Source organism: Hippoglossus stenolepis, chromosome 7 (assembly GCF_022539355.2).
Source record: "Hippoglossus stenolepis isolate QCI-W04-F060 chromosome 7, HSTE1.2, whole genome shotgun sequence".
In the NCBI taxonomy this organism is placed as follows: domain Eukaryota; kingdom Metazoa; phylum Chordata; class Actinopteri; order Pleuronectiformes; family Pleuronectidae; genus Hippoglossus; species Hippoglossus stenolepis.
Window position 1 is genome coordinate 21,713,758 of NC_061489.1, and position 22,051 is coordinate 21,735,808.

Sequence of the window (22,051 nt, forward strand, 5' to 3'; positions counted from 1 at the left end):
AGAGACACACACAGAGACACACAAACACACACTTGTGTCTCATGAAAGAGAAGAATAGATTTTTTTACTCGCTTCAGTTTCACCTCAGGAGACAGATTTTAAAAGACATTTCTATGGTCATGGACCATGCAAAAGCAGGAGGAGGGGGATCGCGATGGGAAGGAGGAAAGGTGGGTGAGGAGGGAGAGTGTAGCAGAGGTTAACTGTTGAAAGTTGAGAGGTTCAGTTCGAGGTCCTGCCCCCGTGATCCTCTGGAGGAAGCTGAGGCTCTGTGTGTGCAAATCTGGGGCAGGGGACGAGTAAATCACGCTCTGAGAAAATAAGAAGAAAAAAAAAAGAGGAAATATGGCACAGCACAAAGAATTTGGTGTGAATGAGTGTGACGAAAGAGAAGACGGGAGAGCGGGGAGTAAGAGAGTGAAATGGAGTGAGGCGGAGAGGTCGATGGGAGTGATGACAGGGGGAGAGAGGACAGGAGGAGGCAGAGGAAACGAGGGGTTAAGGGTAAGAAAGAGAGAGGTAGCAGGGGAGTAGGGAGAGTTCAGGGGAATGAGATTTCAATGCGTCCGAGGAAGAGAAGAGAAGAAATAGATAGAAAGAAAGAAAGAAGAAAATGAACATTAAAGGGACATTATAGACGTAGAGAAAGGAATGGGACAAAAATAGGTAGAAAGGAACATAAAAGAAGAAAGATGATGTACGTGTTCAGGGAGATGCATAAAAGAAAGAAATGGCAAACGAACAGCAGGAGAACGCAGGATTAATAACCAGGCTGCAGAGGAAAGAAAGAAATCAAGGTAGAGAGGAAGGAAAAGGAGAAAGAGTGAGCTGTCAGGCCACTGATGAGAAAACCACACAGTTTAACAAGCACAATAATCTGTCCAGGAGCGATGAGGATGGAGGGAGGAGGAGGAGGAGGAGGAGGAGGAGGAGGAGAGACTGATGTGAATACCTCCATGTGACTAATGTCTTTTTCACACATTTCACCTTGATTCACATCTGCATTCATCCGTCTTTGTGTCGACCTGTTTAAACAGCAGCAAATACATGAAGACTGCTGCTGTAACTTTTCCCTTTTTTATAATCATATTAATTTAGCCTATATTACCCTGAATCACCGGATTTATCTCCAATATCTCCAGCTGCACATTGAAGAGAATTAATGTGAAAGTCTTTGTCAGAATTTCCAGAAGATCTTGTGGTAGTGAATCCATAAATGCAATAGACAAACAATTTGCTGATGGCAAAGAAAAGTTTTCCTGGCAATATCGTGTCTTTCCCTGGTTTTTAAAATGGCAAATAAAAACGGTTCCTTATAGATTTTAACCATTGGTGTCTGGAATATCCTGCTTGAGAAAATGGATGGAGGGATTGTTGGATGGAGGGATGGAGGGATGGATGGAGGGATGGATGTAGTACCACCTGTTCATCTTCCGCAACCACACCACAACTTCTCTTTCCCTTCCTCCTGCAGGAACCAGCTCAATCTGCTTAAAAACAACCCCCTCTCACAGTCTGCAGCTGTTTATTAAACCAGTCATCCACAAGGACAAACCAAACGTCCCCATATACAATATCTGGCATCGGGCTGTGTTAGTTTTCTGTGATAAGAAGAAAGTACCAAACCTCAGATGTGTAAGTTTCAAGCCGTGTTTACATGTGTTCCTGGTCTTTATCAGGCCGTATGTGTTCAGCCTGATAAGCCTCTATCAGGCACATTGTTAAAATCACACTCCCTTTGTCCTTCCTGTGACAAACGTTTAACCTCCAGGACGTGACCTGGAGTCGGTTGTTTTCTGATGCATTTACACACAATTGCCCTTTGTGGCCAGTCGGGACACTTTGTTCGGGCCACTCTGTGTTTTCAGGACTATATTTGGAGGCTATTGTTTTAACCCAAAAGCAGTAATGAGACGCTGAACTCCCACATCCCTCTCTCTTTCTTCCTGTTTGTCTTTCTTTGTGCTCCTCTCCTACTCGGCCATATTTTATTCCCCTTTCTCCCCTCACACACACTCCCTTAAATTCCTCGTCCCCTTCATATCCTCCCTTCTTCTCTCCTTACCTTCCTTCCTCTCCTTTCCTCCTCCCCTGCATTCCTATTCCTTTCTCCTTCACCCCTCCTTCTCTCCATCTCTCTCTCTCTCTGTTTTCTTTCCCTCTCTTCCAGTCACCCCGTCTGCTCCTCCAGCACCTTTTGTTTTTCTAGTGTGCAGTTTCACCGTCGAGCAGCTACTGATTGGTCAAGGTCACGCCTGATTTTTATGTCTCAATGCGACGTCTCAGTTCATATTAAACTCACCGCTTGGCCGAGTGTTTGCTCCCGCAGGATTTTATTGTTGTCTTTGTAGAAATGTCGACGTTTGAGTGCAGCCATTATAAAATCACATAAGGTTAAAGGATATTTCCTGTTTGTTTCATGTCGTATTTGTACGGTTATTTGTTGTGGGAGTCGTGGTTAAGAACTTTTAATGAGTCTCTCTCTCTCTTTCGTCATCTCTCATCCAGGCCCCCCCAGGGTGTCGGAGCGGGTGGCCCACCGTCAGAGCATCCGCATCGGCCGCACCATGAAGCTGCCCTGTCCCGTGGAGGGCGACCCCCCGCCGCTCATCATGTGGACCAAAGACGGCCGCAACATCCACAGCGGCTGGACGCGGTTCCGGGTGCTGCAGCACGGTCTGCGAATTAAAGAGGTGGAGACGGAAGACGCAGGGACTTACATCTGCAAGGCCATCAACGGCTTTGGCAGCGTGAACATCAACTACACGTTAATCATCATAGGTAAGTGTCTTATTATAAAGATCTTGGGGACTTTCCCACTTTCCTGGTTGGGTCAGACTGCTGACTTCAGACTTTTCAGTTTAGTCCAAATCAAAATAACAGATGTGAAAGTGCAGTGGGAAATCACCTTTTTTGGATAGCACGGACCGATTGCAGGAAATGGTATTAGTCAATAGAAGAAGAAAAAGGAGGAGGAGGTGGCTCACAGGTTTGCTAAATGTTTAAATGATGACTGCGTTCATTTAGCGCAGTTGAACTGGTGTTGGCGATGCTGGTAATAATTCCATAATGATATAACTGTGGCAACAAATGAGTTTATCCCATTTTTTAAAAACAAATTATGCTAAAATCGATCCAGCGCATGAGACTTATTTTTGAGGAAGATTTGTAATCAAACAGAAAAGTCTCACGTTGAAGCAGTTCAGAGTTGTGTATTTTTTTCCCCGAGTGGTTATGGATGATGACAGACATCCACCAGTAAATCGCTCTTTTATTTCTGTTCCTTTCTTCCCTTTAATTTAAGTCTGCATTCGATCTTCGGAACTCAATTCTTCTTTCTTTCTTGTTCTTTTCTTTCTTTGAGATTTCACATGCTTTCTCGCTCCCATTGACGCGGCCATGTGAGTTTTTCTAGGATATAATTAGCCAGGTTAGGTTGGCGGGGCCATTACACTGTACTAAAGGCTGTGTAGGTCCCCAGACAATGGAACTCTGCTTTTGTCTGAGTTTTTTTTTATGCTTGTGTGTGTCAGTGACCACAATTATTGTGTAATTATGAATGAGGCATTTGTTAAAAGAGATGCTTGTGTTTTTGCTGTGTGTGTGTGTGTGTGTGTTGGCTGTTGCGTCAGTGCAGTGTGGAATGTCATGTTTTTGCCTGCAACTCGATTCAGACGTCGCTATGAAAGAGACATTGTTGTGTTTTGTTCTTTTTTTCTTCTCTATGTTATCATTTTCCAGGCGGTTGTCAGAACGTCTGGGTGTGTGCATGTGCGTGTGTTTCTTCCACTTGTACAAACACTGAGTTGTTATGTGGTTATTGTGGGTCTGTGACCCTGTGGACTACGACAACCTTGCTGCTCAAATACAGGTGTGTGTGTGTGTGTTTCTGTCTAAACTGGGACTCAAATAGCCGCTTCCCTCAACTCTCAAGCTTGTAAACAAAATAGCCAGCGAGGACAGTCAGTGTGTGCATGTGCCCATGTGTGTGTGTGTCTGAGGAAGCTGCAACACAACCCTCTCATTCCATGTGTTTGGGCACATGCACTGTGTGTGTGTGTGTGTGTGTATGTGTGTGTGTGGTCTCGGTATCACGCATGTTGTTGGGATCGGAATCTGTTCACCCGCTCACATGGACTTGTCTCTATAACATGAATTATTACATTTTAAGGTCAGGTTGAGGTAAAGAGCAGTTATGAATAAGGTCTGAGCAAGTTTCCAGTAAATGTGCATAAGTTAATGTAATGTCGTCTGAAGTCATGGAGACGTGTGTGTGTGTGTGTGTGTGTGTGTGTGTGTGTGTGTGTGTGTCAGGTTTCAGTCAGTAGAGCAGATGCCAACAGGGAGATTAAGGCAGCGTTGCCGTCCAGAGAATCTGACTAAAGCATCTCTCTCTGCCCGGCGTCGGCTTCTTCAAAGACGGGCACAAGTAAAACGCTCCCACGCAGAAATTACCAGCCACTACTTTCTGCATCTAAATTACTGTTGATCATTTACTTTGTTTACATCAGTCTTGGAATTTAGATAAAATATTATAACAAGTTTTTTTGCAGCAAAGTGTGAATCTTAAAGGAAGTGCTGCAGAAAACTGAACGATTTTATAGATTACAGACAAAGTCGTCAATAAACACATCTTTGTTACAGGTTGTTATAATATTATAGTTAAAAATGTGATATCACTTAAACTGCACTAAAAAAATCAGTTTGTCCTTCTGTTCCTGTAAAGTTTCGCATCCCAGCAGCAGTCACAAAAATATATTTAGTTTCCCACAACACGTTGACATGTTGCCAGGTCCGTTCTCCACTAATCATTATCGGTATGTGATCCAAAGCTGTATCGGTCCTGACCTGAACTTCAAAGTCGGGCTGGCATACAGAGGGCAGCGGGGCAGGGGGGGGGCAACAGCTGCAGCTGAGGTCATCCATGCAGACAGCTGCTGCCTCTCTCTCTCTCTCTTTCTCTCTGTCTCTTTCTGTTCTTCTCTCTCTTTCATTCACTATCCCCTTCATTCATTTCCCACTCTCTCTCACACACACACACATCTCACATGCCCATGATTCAATGGATTGGGCAAACCCACATGAGTGTGTCGGGCTCATCTCAGAGATTTCTCTTTGACTGGAGACCAACTAATTTCACCCAAACCTGCATGAATAGATTTAAATTGAGGCTTTACAAGATGTTTAAAGATGTTTATTTTGGACCAAAGGCAATATAGGTGCAGTTGACAAAATATTCTGATCTCAAAGTGAACGTACAAACTGTTCTGAAGCTTTCAATGGTGTCATACATTTATCAGTTTTTTCAAATTTAGCATTTTAAGAACTCTCTCTAAGCAGAATGATCAAACTTTTGGATGATAAATCCGAAAAGTGCACATCACATGACCTTTAAACTCACTATCACCCTTCTTATGGAAAAATTTAACGATGAAGAACCTAAATGTGCTTATTACACCATATCTGAGTCTATATCTTCAGGAAGAACAAATGCACAGAGTTCACATGCTGTAGATGCTTCAGAGTCGACCTCGTGTTCGTAGATGTCAACAAGCCCAGAAAAATGGAAGCCGAGAGATGGACCACAGCACGGTCGAGACAGATCTGAGCAAAGAAGAAAAGTTGGAAGTGGAAGTTCAGTAGAATCATGATTTAATGAGCCAAACAATGATTGATTAGATGATTGTTTCATGTTATGATAATCACATAAGTGGGTAAAATGATACAAATGACTAGAAAAGTAGATGTTGGATAAAATGGTAAAAAAGGAAGTGAAGGAGTTTAAATTACTTGAGTTAAAAGGGATGTTTGTATGAATAATGCTCAGTTGAATGGGGATTTTGTGTCCTCACGTGGCCAATTGGCAACTGGGAAATGAAGTGGCCAAGACTGAAGATTTTTCCAGAACTAGGAAGTTCAAGTTTTGAGTCAAAGAGTTTGGTCACTTATAGCAGGCCAGGAAGAATGCGAGCAAAAAGGTGCAGACAGTTAGCAGCAGGACAGATCTCCTTTGCTTCAGTGGCTCAGGTGTCAAGTCACGCAGACTAATCTTTCTTCCTGTGCCGAGGTGCCTGGGCAGCAGCACAAATGGTACTTTGCGCTCCACCCTTCCTGGCCTCCGCCCCCGCTGCAGGCCAGGAATCCTGCTGCAGCATCTCCTTTGAGAGGCAGTGAGCGTGGAGATGTGTTTTCTGGAGCAATCTGTCGTCCAAAGCGTGCGGGCACTCCTCTCCGTCTTCAGAAGTGACGGCCTGTCCTCATCTGCTCGGGATGAAATTCGAGAGTTATTTTGACAGCATCGTCTTGTTTTATTCTTGCTTGCTTCACTGTTTAGCTTCCTCCCTCTCTCCTCCTCCTCCTCCTCCTCCTCCTCCTCCTCCTGGCCTTCTTCTCCGCTCCTCTCTTGTGTGGTCCTGCGGTAATTACACTGCCACCGCTCCGTTTCACAGTAATGAGCCCACACCCGCGTCTTATTGTCTTTCCCTCTCAATTTCTAACCCAAACTCTCTTTAACACCTTTTTCCTATTAGCACTCAATCTCTGCCCTCATTCGCCTCCCTCGCTCGGCCGGCTCGTTTTTCCCTGACCACGTCTTAATTTGTATCAATATTTTCACAGTTTCCCATTTTTCAAGGGTGTAATAGCATTCGATTGCCATAAAACACCCACTGTACTGCTGCCCAGGGGTTGGAAGTGATGGAGAGGCGTTTTTCTGAAGGCTTTTTGTTAGCGGGGGGAAATTAAAAGATTCCTTGAAGTATTTTTTGCTTTTATAATGTGTGGGTTGGCAAATGAATGGGTGAGTAAATAGCTTGTGTGTGTTGCTTGTTTATCTGAGGATTTGAGGACTTGTGCATGCATACACTGGTGTGCGTAGATTAATGGGAGCAACAAACTGAGTAAAATGTATTTTTTTCCTCCTGAAAACTCGTCGTCCTTCAAAAGCCGAACGCCAGCAGAGCTCTCGTTTCTTCCTCCCACTCTCCTCCTTACGATCTCTCTCTCTCTCCGTCTCTTTCTTTTTCCTCTCTCCCTTTTCTCTGCCGTCTGTCTTTCCCGCTCGGCTCTGTGATATTCTCAAATTGTTTCCCTCCTCCCAGATTAATGATAGAAAATTTATAGTTCAAACCAGATGTGATGACAATGGGAGCGTGTCTGGAGCAGAGTTGGGAAGCCGTGCGTAAGAGGGAAGGAGGAAGCGGTTTGGAGTCGTGTGTGTGTGTGTGTGTGTGTGTGTGTGTGTGTGTGTGTGTGTGTGTGTGTGTGTGTGTGTGTGTGTGTGTGTGTGTGTGTGTGTGTGTGTGTGTGTGTGTGTGTGTGTGTGTGTGTGTGTGTGTGAGAGAGAATGTAGAAAATGCAGTTTTTAGTTTGAATGATCATGTTCATCAATACATATTTGTGTGTGTGTGTGGTCTAAATATTCCTCTAGTTCCCCTAAGTGGGGCCTTGTCTTTTTAAGTGGGACAAAAAGCTAGACCCCCCCACCCCACCCAACATAAATCATAAAGTTGAAGATGTGTTTTAATCTTAAGGTAATGCCAGGTTTTGGTAAAGGTTGGTGGGTTAAGATATTTTGTTACGTTAGATTAAGTCGCCAGGAAATGAATGTCAGCGTAATATCCCACGAAGTCACTAATGTGCAGATCTTTGGGAGATTTAAACATTTAACCACTGCAGCTGACAACTGGCCACAATTGGAGACGTAATAACGTTTGAATAATGATTTGTAAATTATTTATTTTCACTGAGCAACTGATACATAATGACTCCTTGCATCAGGTTTATGCTTTCTCTGTTTATCTGTCCTGCACGTGTGAGTCTGCAGCTGTCTTCCGGGCCAGAAACCAACACGTGATCAGGTTGCAGGCTCACATCATGTCTCCGTCCCTCAGTACCTCCGTCCCGATTCCTCGTCTGTTTTCGTGTTCTCACATTTCACAGTTTTTAATTGAGATAACTGGTGCCTCATCTGGAGAGGATGTAGAGGTGGCCAAGGTTTGCAGCCTAATGAGTATGAGTCATATATATATGTGTGTGTGTGTGTGTGTGTGTGTGTGTGTGTGTGTGTGTGTGTGTGTGTGTGTGTGTGTGTGTGTGTGTGTGTGTGTGTGTGTGTGTGTGTGTGTGTGTGTGTGTGTGTGTGTGTGTGTGTCAGTCAGCATGGAGCCCAAAACTATTTCAAATAACTCAATCTCTTTCTTACACACACCCTTACCCACCTCCTGATAAACGCATAGGGCAGCTGTGTTTTACTGAAGGTGTGTGTGTGCGTGCATATGTATGTGTGTGTGTTGTGGAGTTAGTGTTTTTACTGCCAGATTCCTCTGCTCAGGTTACACGCAACACTTTTTTTTCACTAATGGCTGAAAAATGCATGGAGTGAACGTGGAGCTGCAGCTCACTGGTTGTGGTGGTGCTCAGTTGAGGGTTTGTGGCCTCGGTGGGGATTTCTTTTGTCTTGTGTTTTTGAGGGGGCTGATATACAGAACATTCAAAAGATGTTATTTTTAAAAAGGCCCCCAGAGTTGATGGAGTGGTCCCTGCTCGTCAGTAGACTTGAAAATCCCTGAAGAAGTTTCCTCCGTGTGTTTCTTTGTGTTCTTATGCCACTTGGATAAGACATTTATTTTATTGTAACACTCGAATTTTCTAATAAACTGTACATGTCAAAACTTCCATCATGTCCGCCAAAAGAGATAATGTTTTCACCCCTGTTCTTGTGTTAGTTGGTTCCTATAAGATCAGACACGAACAGCTGAAAAGGATTTCCATGAAACCTGGTGTCAGTATTTGGTGCCGGTCTGGGGCCGGATCCAGGATTTTGATTTAACGTTGTGAGAAACAACATTTTTACAGTTTTCTCTGGGACTTACACATGGATGTTGGTGGGGAAAAAGAAATCAGGCACATTTAGGGAACAGATATCTATGAGTGCGTGATATTTGGTGCAGCCTCGACTCAGTTCCTGCAGTGAACGCACCTCAGACAGGTGTGCAGCCAAAAAAGTATTTATTTTGAAAAGAGTGAAATGAAGTGTTCTGATGTAGGATTAACCTCTAAATTAGATTTACCTCAGAGTGATTTTATCCAGAGCCTTTGTAAGGAAAACACCGTTTTTAACTTTTCTCAGTCCAAGAAAAAACATCTGTTGTGCCTTCCAGCGTTAAAGCAATAAGATTTCTACTTTTGGCTCTGCAGAAGTATTAATCTTAAAAGGCGTAAATGCTGCGTGACCGGACAAAAATCGACAAAACTTGATTATTGATTTTCTCAAGGTTTGCAAAAAGCAAAGACACAGTTAAACGGAGGGTTTGGTCTGTTTTTCTGTCGTCCCCTGAGGCTTCGTATCAGATGTTAGGTTCAGGTGGGTCCTGCTGTTGTAACAACAACACGCTGCCCGCACAGAGAAGTAGACAAAGCTGGCTCTCCGGAAATCAGGGTGGCACAGTGGTGAGCAGAGATATAAACATGCTGGTGTGTGTGTGTGTGTGTGTGTGTGTGTGTGTGTGTGTGCGTGCGCGTGGCGTGCGCGCATGTGGGCTAGGGTGATAATATGAAATAGCATTGGGCGACAGTGGAGTCGAGTTTCAAAAGATGTTTTCCACCTTGTTGTCGAGTCCTGTTGAGACAAATGCTCTCAGATGCACAAAGATATGTGTCCTGTATCTTTTACATAAATCAACAAGACCGGACAGAAAAACATTGACACACACACACACACACACACCACACACACACACACACACACACACACACACACCTCACTGACAGATGTGAACCAAATACAGATGCACACACACACACACACATGCAGAAGATTGCGCACTCCTCAGGGGCCCTGGCCTCCATTTCATGGCTGTCTGTCCCACATCCTTTCGTTCTGCCTCGTTTCACTTCCAGCAAAGACACGGAAAGAAGATGGACAGGATGGAGAGACAGAGAAAGAAAAGAGTAAAAAGGCCTCTTGCTTTTTTTTTTTTTTCCTGGCTTCAGTCCGAAGACGTCAACAAGTCTGGGGAAGAAAGAAGAGAGAATAATAATCTGTGTCCTAACAGGATGAGATGTCACATTCGAATCCAAAACAGGGGATGAAGGGATAAAGAGAGGTGTATCTGCTGTTTCTCTATTGAAGCTCAAAGTCCATTAACGGAAGAAAGACAGAAAAGACTTGACAGTACACACACACACACACACACACACACACACACACACACACACACACACACACACACACACACACACACACTCACACACACACTGATGGATAGGTGGTCTGTTTAAAGTGCGGTGTATTAACAGACCAACACTGAGCAACATGGAGCAGCAAAACAAAACGTTAACTATAGACTGTAAATAAAGATTGACAAAATGTCATCTCCCCAAAAGTGAGTCAAAGCATCTCGATGGCCCCCTAGTGGTTAGCTGCAGTATATAGGGCTAAACCTCCTCCCATGTTAGTGGATGGGACATGGTCCAAACTAAAAAGTCAAAGTTAAATAGATATTTGTCAAAGATGGTTCGATGCTTTATTAAAGGTGTTACATTTTTCGGATAAGTTTGTTTTAATTTGTTATTTGATGCTATAGAAAGAGGGTGAAACACCATGATTGACGACTGAGACATGACTCACGATTTGTCAAACGTATGAATCGTCTGGTGCTCGCTACCACGGCTCCGTCCCCCAGTCGCAGACTCAGGCTCTAAATATGCAAGACGGCACTGTTCGTATCAGGGATTTAGTTTCATTTCTAGACTGGAGGAATTCTACGGATATAATTGCTAGAGGAAGTGATTGTTGTTGTATAAAGCGAGTACACAGTTTAGAAAGTCAAGCTTGTCATATTCTCTCCGCTTCGTCTCTTTGTCTTTTCCACACTCTGACTCTCTCGTCCTCTCTCACAAGCCTCCTGTTGTCTCCCCTCCGCTCCACCGGCTGATAGAAGGGCATCTCTTCTCTTAAGGAGTCTCTCAGCTCCTCGTTCTTCCCCCTCCTATCTGCCTTCATGCTCCATTTACATCTGTACATGTGTGCGTACGTGCATGTGAGTTGAGTGAGTAAGTGAGTATGGCCTGCGTCTCCTGATTTTTATGCCAAGCCAAGCTCTCGTATAGACCCCTAATGGGTCTTAAATACCCTCCGCTAGCTTTGAGTCCAGCTCCCCGTGCGAGATGCCGTCTGTCAGTCAACGAGCCTTTTTCTCCAGGCCGTGAGGAAATCCACCACAAAACAGAGGTGTGTGTGTGTGTGTGTGTGTGTGTGTGTGTGTGTGTGTGTGTGTGTGTGTGTGTGTGTGTGTGTGTGTGTGTGTGTGTGTGTGTGTGTGTGTGTGTGTGTGTGTGTTTTTTATGATTGTGCGACAGTTTCATTGCTGTTGTCTCATTGAGCCTTGAACTCTCTCCACCTCACCTCCCTGAATCACATTCCTCCCAACAAATCCTCCAGCTCCTCTCACTCGAGTGTTGCCGTCATGCTACGTTTGTGCTGAGTCAAATTAGCTGTGAAACGCCGGATATTGAACAGGGAAAACTGTCGATGTCAGATTCTGCTTTTTCCGTTTGATTTTAATTTGAGTTCATCCACAATTATTAAGCATCGGGAACTTATACGGATCGATTCTCTGCCGTCGTTCAAAACTTTCCTCGCTCTGTCTCCTCGATCCTTCTTAAATTCTCATTTCAGGGTGGAAATTACCTTTAACTTCATCGACCAGCTGTTCCCAAAGTCAAATGTTTTTTCACTCTGCGTTTCCACAGCAACTCTCCCATAGCTAATATGAGGTATAACTTTACTTCTGTGTGTTTTGGCATCGCGGGCATCCGTAGGGCTAAAAAGTATAATTATAATAAGTAACAAATGTAGCAGAAATTCACACGGGTCATTTAGTGTACTATTACTCACATCACGAAACGCACGCTGTCCTGAAACACGAGTACGACTGTGGGAAACTGAATATTTGTGGGCTTCTTAAAAGTATCTCAGTTCCTTAGTTTGTTTAATGTAATTAAGACTGAATTGCTCAGTGTGAGTCCAACGGTAACAAAAAGATGAGAGGAGACGTGAAAGAGGAGCTGAGGAGAACATGAGAGGAGAGAAATATTGATGATAATAAGGGGAGAAAGACAAAACTGTAGTGGAAATATATGGATGAGTGAAGGAGTGGAGAGGTTGTGCTGCACCTAACTAACAACTATTCAACTGTAGTACATATGAGTACAGTTAAAAAGTGTCAAATGAGATTTTTTAATTCTTCCGGTTTCACATCCATTACGTGTTAGAAATGTCAACAACATTGCCTTGGATTTTTCCAGAAATGTACCTGCTGTATTCTCACATGGGTTCCCTCCTGGTATTTTACGGGAAAAGTTCTGGAAAATGTCCGGAGACACTTGTGTTCTCACTCACAGCCCCTCGGGAAAATTTCTGGAAAATGTCTGCAGTGTTCGGTGCTCGTCTTCAAGTAGCTGAAGTTTGTTGATTATGCAACTGACTGAGGTAATGATCAAGCAGGGAAAGTTCAGCAGAGACGTGAAAGACATCAACAAATCCTCTCAAGGAGACACTCACTGCTCTTAATGGAGACGTGTCCTGCAGCCCTTCACTTAACAACTACCCTCCTCATCCTCACCCCACCTCCATCTGAAAGGAAACAGGGCTCTTCAGCATCCTTCACTGCGTAGCTCCCGGTCCCTTCGCACGCACAACTCCAACGACTCCGCGTTCTCACGAGAGAGGGTTTAACCTCGCCATAACCTCATCAATGCGCGCGCACACACACACACACACACACACACACACACACACACACACACACACACACACACACACACACACACACACACACACACACACACACACACACACACACACACACACACACAATGCAAAAATGATTGACAAGAGGAGGAGGAGAGGGGAGAAAATAGGAGGGGAAGTAAGAAGCAGAGGGGATTAGGAAACACGGAGAGATACTACTATCATTACTACTAATACTACTACAAATATTGATGATGATGATGATAAGCTTTATTTGTATTGTACTTTTCATAGCAAGTTACAAATTGCTTCACAAAAGACTAAAACAATAAAGTTTAATAAAAATGTTATTAAACAAAAAATTAAATTAAAAAAAACTAAAAAATAATACAATTCACATAAGAGGTGAAAGTTTTCTTGCTGTTTTAAGTCGGGATTTAAAATGAGCAACAGATGAAGAGATGGTGTCAAAAACTTCATCAAATAGAAGAACAGGTGGAATATTTGACAAATAAACCAGAATGTTTTAGGTCAATATTTTTAATTGATTCTCACAAGGATATACTTGCTGATTATAAGTTTTTAAACATGTACAAAGTATAAATATTTTTGTTATATGAAGCTTAGTTAACATATTACATAACAAAACAAAAAAACATCCAACTTTAGATGCGTTATATGGCCATCGCTGTGAAGAATTGATAGATAGATAGATAGATGAATGAATAAAAGAAGGAAGGGAAGGATGTGTGAATGCGTGAGTGCTGGTATTCGTGTCTGATCACAGCAGTTAGCAGGGGAGCCGTGCACTTCTGAATAGACAGCTTAGTGGCTATTATACGGTCTGGAGGATTAGTCCTGTTCACTATTGTTACCCCAGGAGGTACCAGTGTGCAACCTCACACACACACACACACACACACACACACACACACACACACACACACACACACACACACACACACTTTCTCCTCCTATTTCTTATTTTGTTTTCTATTTGATTCACTATTGTTCCTTTACTTCTTTATCACATATAAAACAATGAACCCATCACTGATCTATAACTTAACTCAAAGACACCCAGACTCCATCTCCCTATACTCCCCCCCATGTAACTTCATAATAGGCCGGTCCATTGACAGACCTGCTTGTTCGCTGAAGGAGTCTTTTCTCATTAGGCCCTGGATATGTCGCTGGCCCTGCAGGCTCCATTGTCCCCCCCACTCAGAGCTGGTTATTAGGCCTTCCCTCTGTAACGACCCCCCCTGCTGAATAGACCTGAGAGCAGTGGAGAGCCCACGGAGGGCAGAGCGGGGTCCGGCAATTAGCAAAGACATGTTTGAAGAGAGGAGGGGGAGAGAAAAAAGAATGGAAAAATCAAGGAGAAAGAGAGAGAGAGGGGGACCTGTGCTACAAAAAGGCTCCTTTTGAAGTTTTAGAAACTTTTGTCTCCCCTTTTTTTTTTTGCCGCTTCACTCTTGTGCTGTCATCAAAGCCAAAGTCCGGTTCTTCAGCACACAGCGTCCCTCCTCCCTCTCCTTTCTCTCCCGTTCTCCTCTCATTTGTAACCCTTCTGCCCGAGAATGCATTTTGTGTCAGCACCAAAAAAAAATCCCTGTATCTCCTGCAGCCGCTTTGATCTATTAATGATGATGTGAAGAGCGAATTATGCTCAGAGATCCCCCCCACCCCCTTCATTCTTCTTTTGTCACTCTTCAGATCCCTGCAGTTGCATCTGGCTTTTTCCAATCTCGCCACACTGAGAAGGAGCAGGCGTGGAAAACCACTCGCACTGAGAGGGACGATAGAGACAAAAAAAAAGAAGAAAGCAGCAGGCAACGGAAAAACTTGCTGCGCTTATCAAAAGCTTTATCAGAGTTTCAGCTTTGTATCCCAAAGCCAGTGTTTTATTTGGATTTGATAAACCTTGTCTTCTATTCAGTGTTTTCCTGCCACGTGGCTGTCGGAGGCAGGTGGACTCAACTGGTGTTTTAAGCGTTCACCGGGGCCATGTCGCGCCAGGAAGTTTGATAAAAACGCTTTATCTCTTGTATTTTTAACATTTGACATAACTGAGGTGAAAAACACGGAGAAAAAAAGATAATGAAAAAGGGAAAATGGCTGCAGACGAGAAAAAAATCTAAATTGCATGTAATTTATTTATAATGCTTGTGTAGTAATGTCAAAAATGAGCTCAACAGACTGATCCATCAGGTGTGTTTGTCTGTGTGTGTGTGTGTGTGTGCATGTCCTTACTTGTACAATATCACTGCATTCCCCCGCATTGTATTTCACATAAATGCATGCGCAACATGCTTTTGCTGTGTTGTCTCGAGTGTGTGTGTGTGTGTGTGTGTGTGTGTGTGTGTGTGTGTGTGTGTGTGTGCGTGCGTGCGTGCGTGCGTGCGTGCGTGCGTGCGTGCGTGTGTGCGTGCGTGCAGTTCCCCCCGGTTCTTAGGTAAACACAGTGATGGTTGTGCGGCGCCTCCGCTATCACCCTGAAGTTTGATCAGTGTGACAGCATGCTGAAAAGTGATACACACAAACACTGTGGCCATGACCATAATCTCTTCATCACATTCCTCTCTCCTGACTATTTTGCATTTTCAGATCTTCATCTGTTTTTCTGTCCACCTTTCCGAATGATTATTTCTTCATATTTCACACTGACGCCTTTTTAAATCTCTTTTGACTTTCCCAGAGATTTTGGGGCTGTTGCGAGCTTGTCCCCCCCCCCGCTTTCATTCAAGGCTAACATCCTTAGACAATTTTTCTGAACGCGGGTGTTGCTTTGATTGCACATTGGAGCGCTCCGTGCCAAAATTCGTCTGATGTAAGCCGCCGTGACAAGCCGAGTGTGTCCTCTTGGTCTTTGCCCAAAAGACCAAAGCCCTCACAACAAGTGGAAACAGAAGTAAGAAGAAAGAAAGGGAGAGCGGTGGGTGTGTAGATGCTGTCAGACATGTCGCTAAACGATGAGAACAAGCCACAGAGTTAAACCCCTTGTCAGCCAACTCTTCTCCTCCTACTGTACTACTGATTTCTGCACCTATCCGTCTGAGACTCTGGCCATGTGTTGTCTTAAAGGCAACAATTTCCGAAACTAAGAATAATTATTTGTAAATATGGGTAAGGGTTAGGTTTATGAAAATCCAAAGGTGAATCTATCACTTGGGCATACTGCAAATATCAGTGTGAGACATCGTGTTTCACTGCTTCAGAGTCGAAACCTGCAGCAGCTTTGTACTACAAGACTGAACACATGCAATCACCTGCCTTGCTGAAATTGTTCTCTCGCAAAACCGTGACTATTGGACGTGAGTAAGATAAAAGTGGCTTTATTATTAATCCAAGAACAGCTCTGAGCAACACAAAAAAAAAAGTGTTGAACAAAGGTGAGTCATGTTGGAACGTCGCGCAGCGGGTGCATCGTGATGAGCGGGTTGGTTTTCCATTGTTGTAAATAGTTGTTCATCAAAGACGGTCTGTCAGCGTGAAGCCTCACACAGCAGAGCCTGCCAGCATCTTTGAAGTTATACAGGACGACCGCATTTTCTCAACACACACGAAAAAGCTCACACAACAGGCATGTCGGGTGCATGTCGACACTCGTGAGCGTGTATGCAGATTTATGCAGAAACGATCGTACATGCAAGTGTGTGCACATAACAAGCGCTCGCACATGTTTGTGCACTTGCATGTGACACACTCGCAGTAAAGAGGTTCAGGAGCTGCTTTGAAGTGCGACTTGTTTTAAGGCGTCTCGTACATTCCAGCAGGGATCACAGTGGAGTCGGAGCAGAGCCGCACAGACCTGGGTCACAAAGAAGCTGCTAAATAATTTATAATTTTTCGATTAATTTCCTGTCTTAAGACGTATCCATATATTATACTTAGAGGGTCACAGGATCAACACATAGAGAAAAACAACCATGTAAAATGTCAGTGAATCTGATTTCCCTGGTTCTTAAAAGTCTGCATTACGAGCATCTGCGACAATAAATGTATTTTATTGTGTTATTGATTTGTTAAATTTGACTTTGTCTACTTAAACACTAGAATCACAATCTTAAATTCCTTGTATTTTTGTGCAGAACAAACATAAGTAAGTGATAAACAGGGGGAAAGCTGAAGCAGATTAAAAAGCAAGTAGGACGATAAATCAGATTGAGAGACAGAAGGAGGGTTAATTAGAATCAGGCGGTTGAAGCCATTAAAGGAAAGACCGATAAGACTAAATAGTCAGTAATAAAGTAGAATCAAAATGTTGGTTCCTCCTGTCTTCTCCGTCCCATGCGACCCGGCGGCAGCTGCGATCGCACATATGGTCCTCTGCAGAAATGAATTCAGGAATGTCGGAGGTCAAATGGGGAGAAAACTGCTAAAGTACTAATGAGTAGCTATTTAACCGGAGTATAATTTGATACAGGGAAGAGCAGGGTGGGCGCGAGGGAGAGAATGATTGAGAGTTCAAAGTGCTGAGCCGAGGCCCGGCGGTATGTTTCAAAAGGCGGCGCGTGGCGATGGATGTGAGAGATTCATTAATTCGGCAAAGCAAAGCGCTGCCTTGATGTTTACTAAAGTTACACATGCGGCAGCTGGACGAACACACACACACACACACACACACACACACACACACACACACACACACACACACACACACACACACACGGACAGGTACAATAAGATTACACACACACAAAGGCACTTGGATAAATGAGATGGCGTCCTCACATTACGGCAGATGCACACAGAAATTCATGTGGATGCACATTGTGTACATATGTGCAAATGCCCTCAGACATGTGCTCATTCGCATAAACACACTGACACGCTCACGCAGATTGAATAGGACGGACACGCCCAGAGACACGATGATAAATTTGGATGTATATAAAAATAAAGATGAAAAGGGCACACACAGCTCACACACACAGACACGCAGCACACACACACGCAGCACACACACACACCTAAATTTCCCTCCGTAACCAAGACACATTTATACAACTGTTGATTTCTTCATCAAACCCCACAGCCGTGACTCTTTGAATGCACCATGAAGATTTATTCTCTTGCTTTTTGTCCAAACATATTTGCAGTTAAGTGATGATATATACGAGCGCCACGGGCATTAGTGAGTCCTCTCGTCATCCATCATCCTCCAGGATTTACTGTAACGTTTCTGCCTCCTGGTGAGCGGTGGACACTCACGTGGCAGCGAGGCAATACCTAACTGATGGGGACAGCGGCTATTTTCGGGATATGAGGCTGGATTTTCTTTTAATAAGCCAAGATGGTTTGAGGTTGGAGCAAATTACTAAATATATCTGACGAGGTGCACCTTAAACAGACAGTGCACCACGTGAGTCCTGACAGAGAAAATGTGACACCAAAGGGTGTGTAGCTTACATGTAAAGCAATGATGGCACATGTCTACATCTTCGTCTGTGTCTTCTACGTGTGTCACCGCTTTTTCACTAGTTTTTGTATGCACTTGTATAGCACTGTATAATGTGTGTTAAAGGGAGGATGTGATGTGTACTGTAAAGCGCTTCGAGTGGATGATTGATTATAAAATTGGAAAGGCTCCTGTATAAGAAAAGTCCATTTCCAGATACAGATGCAGTTCATTGAGTTTCTGAAACAAGTCTCTGTGGTTTGCAGGTTTTATGAGGACGTTGTTGTTGTTGTTATCTTTCGGCCGAGTTCGTTACCCTCTACTCCAAGAAGGTTCTGATCTCATCCCTCAACCACCCTGGATAAAACCACTCGACAGCCATCGGGACTCGCTGTGAAACGAAACAGCTGTGTGATCGGATCCCGTTTCCTCGCACGGCGCGGAAAAAGTCTGGGCTTTGGCGGGTCTTGTTTTGATGTAGTTTACTGTGGCAGTGATGGCTGTCATTACATCGCTCAGCTCGGCGTATCATACGCTTTGATCAATGCAAAATGGGGGAAACGTGCTTGACTTGCAGCCATTGCAGATTCACCCACACACACAGTTCTTCCACTTCACGTCAGCGTGGATGACATTGAACAGTTTGTCTACAGCTGCTTTGTTCGTTAAAATTTTGCAGAAAAGCCCTCAAATCATCGGCACAGCAAAAAATGGCATGTGTTAAAAAAATTAAATCAGCTGCTTTTTTATTTATATGAGATATAATTTTAAAAAAAAGCAATTTGATGTGGCTTGATTTGAATTGCAGGGGACTGTTGGGACTCGGCGGTGGTCTGTGATCTACTGACCATCTTTTCCCGTCTTTGTTTTGGTAGTTGTGACATTTGGTACAGCTTCATCACCTCCTTTACGTTATCCGACAGTCCTTTCACAAACCTGTACATGCTTTCACTGTGCCCCCTCTCATAACTCAAGGCCTCCTCTATGGGTCGGACCCCCCAGTTGGGAAACCACTGGTTTAAGGGGAATATAGTCATGCACACCTGGTGGACAGGTGCGCAGCAGAATGACATCATGATGAAGGAGGATGTGAACCCCCACACAGTGTCAGCACAGTTATGTGGAAAAAACGGAGAAAACAAGGTATTGTTTTTAGTAAAATTTGCCTTTTAAAACCACGTCTGTTTAGTTAATTTAGATGTATACATGTGTGACCTTCATAGTATATGTTGACACGCACACAGTGTTTCCACTTCTGTGATCTCTGAGCCCCCATGAGCAGCGGACATGAAGTAATTCACTAATTCCCCCTGAATCATTTCTGTCCTTGAACACATCACCTCCATCACGTAAATCTGCCGGCTGGATGATGAAGGCTGCAGGCTGCGGCTGTACCTTTGCCAGATTCCTGTGCGCAGTCCATATCCTCTCCATTTTAGGGAAATCTCCGTCCGTGTTGCACGCTTGACCCCTGCTGCTCCATCAATGAAGTGTGAAGAGTGATGTAAAACAGCTACGCGAATGAGCACACCCGCCGCAGATGCAAAGATTAATGCACTTCCACAGGCACACACACACGTACATGTGCATCTGGAAAAGATGATGCGAGGGCAGAAGAAAGAGGAGGCAGCTAAGGAGGCTGCTTTACTTTTATACTCGGGCTTAAAACAACAAAATTAACTTGTGCAGATCCAGACATGTATTAACAACCACACAAAACCCCAAAACCTGATCCCTCACTGTATGTTTTCAGAACTCATGAACTCCGTCACTGTCTGACGTTTATGAGCAAGTGTGGAACCACTTGTGCCTCGTGCCTGTGTGTTATTTCATCGCTCTGTTGATGTCTTATGCTCGGACACAGTCCACGTTCGGAGTCGGAGGAGCCAAATGTTCTAGATGTATTTTCACAGAACATTTTTCATGTCACTACCAAACCCAGGCCTGGTAGTTGAGCTTAACCCGACCGCCAAGGGTAAATGGCTCGTGCCTGGCCACAGTGTCTGCAAATAAACCAGAGCTGGACCTACAAGTGACGCTGCTAGAGGCTGCACTTATTAACACCTCGTAAAAACTGTGGCACGTTGATCACACATTTTGAATTTGGATAAGAAGGATATTGAATGAGGCGGATCTGTGCTTTGTCAGCTGGAGGCGACACAGATGAACTCTCTCTCTCTTCCTGTCACCAGTTCAGCGAGGCAGCAGCAGCTGAAGAAAAGATTTCAGAGTCAGAATCGGTAATGTAATAATTTATTGACCCGATAGAAAACAAATTCCTTCCTTCTGCGTCCTTGCAGTGAGGTTAGGGGCCTGGGTCGGCTGCTGGAAAGTAGATATGTAATTAGTTTCTAACTCAAGGACACCTGAAGGACAAATCTCCTCACACACTTACACGTGGCAACAAAAGCTGCTATTGATCGGTTTTGTAATGTTTCATTTCATCCTGTGGGAAACTTTTCTAGATTCAGGGTTTTGTAGCAATGTTCAACATAAAGGAAGGAAGTCATTATCATAACAAGATATGGATTTCTCTTCCAAGAGCTTTTGTTATTTGATGCAAAAGTTTAATAATCTTGAATACAAAGCAAGAAAATGTTAAATAATAGACATAATTTACTAAATAAATGTTAAAAATGAATGAGTATAATATGAAAACAAACTGTAAAACAAAGTATGACCAGTGGAAGAAAACAGAGCAAGCCCCAATATTACAAGACGATACTAACCTCCACCAAGAAGGTTATGTTCTCACCCTGTTTTTTGGTTTGTTGGTTTGTAAAAAAAACTTGATGGCAGGATACAGTATCAGGTCAGGGAAGAACCAATAAAATATTGGTGTGGATCCAAAACATTTTCAAATTTTTGACCAATTTCTCATGGAATAATTCCTGGATCTTGATGGGGGGAAAATCTGGCGTATTTAGGTAACTGATATTTATGAGTCCGTACGATTTGGTGAATTTAACTGTTTAGCCTTTGCAGAAATATTCACTCTATGAAATTCCAGTTGGATCATTTACAACCCAGTAATTCATAGAGTCCAGTAAAGATGAATATATACATGGCTGTTAACTCAGCAGTACATACATTTTGTGTTGATTGTAACAGCAACACATTCACCTCAGAGAGTGAGTATAAATGCTCTCTTACATTTTTACATTGTCCAGGAGGATATGCATTGAGTTGCACTTACAAAAAGTGCTTGTGTTTGTAACTCATGATAAAATACTAATCTTACTTGAGCACAGCTGTCCAATCACAGCCTGGCGTTGGCCTGAGAGGTGTTTGGTTGCAGAAATGGTCGGACGCAGCTGTGAGATCAACTAAGTGATTACAAGTCAGTTTAAGTAGTTTTACAGACTTGAGACTTAAGGCGTCATTTTTTTCCTCAACTGACACGACAGATGTCAACGTTACCTGACAGCCGCAGCTTCACTGTGGACTGAAAATGATGCTGATTGGATGAGACTAACATGACAATAAAACAATAAGTGATATTTAAATCTGATCATCAGACGCTGTAATCTCCTCTTCATCAGTTTTGTTGTGCTGCGGTTTAGTCGCTCCTGTATCGTACGAGTAGCAGATCGTGATGAAGAGTTGATTCTGCTGCTTTACTCCTCTGACACTGTGGATGATGTGTCACTCAGAAATGAAATATGGAGTAATTAAAATAAAAGGATGTGGTCAGGGTGAGAAGAAAGAGAGCAGCGCAGTGTGCCGCAGCTGTACAATAGATCTATAGAAGTCCAGGGGTCTGGAACTATTTTCAGCCTTTGGGGTGTGGATTTTACTTCCTGGACCAGGATTTTATTGCTGAACACTTTTAGCCAGAACTCTGTTCCCTGCCTTAAATTAGTTACCTGGAAGGGAACTGGGAACATTCGGGG

General features: G+C 43.6%; 1 protein-coding gene across 1 annotated transcript in view; it reads left to right on the forward strand.

The window, feature by feature from the left end:
* Nucleotides 1-22,051, forward strand: part of fgfrl1a (fibroblast growth factor receptor like 1a) — a 72,228-nt gene that overhangs the window by 24,061 nt on the left and 26,116 nt on the right. Inside the window, exon 3 of the mRNA XM_035161725.2 lies at nucleotides 2,509-2,781. Within this exon, the coding sequence (XP_035017616.1) occupies nucleotides 2,509-2,781 (273 nt within the window). The remainder of the gene's footprint in view (nucleotides 1-2,508; nucleotides 2,782-22,051) is intronic.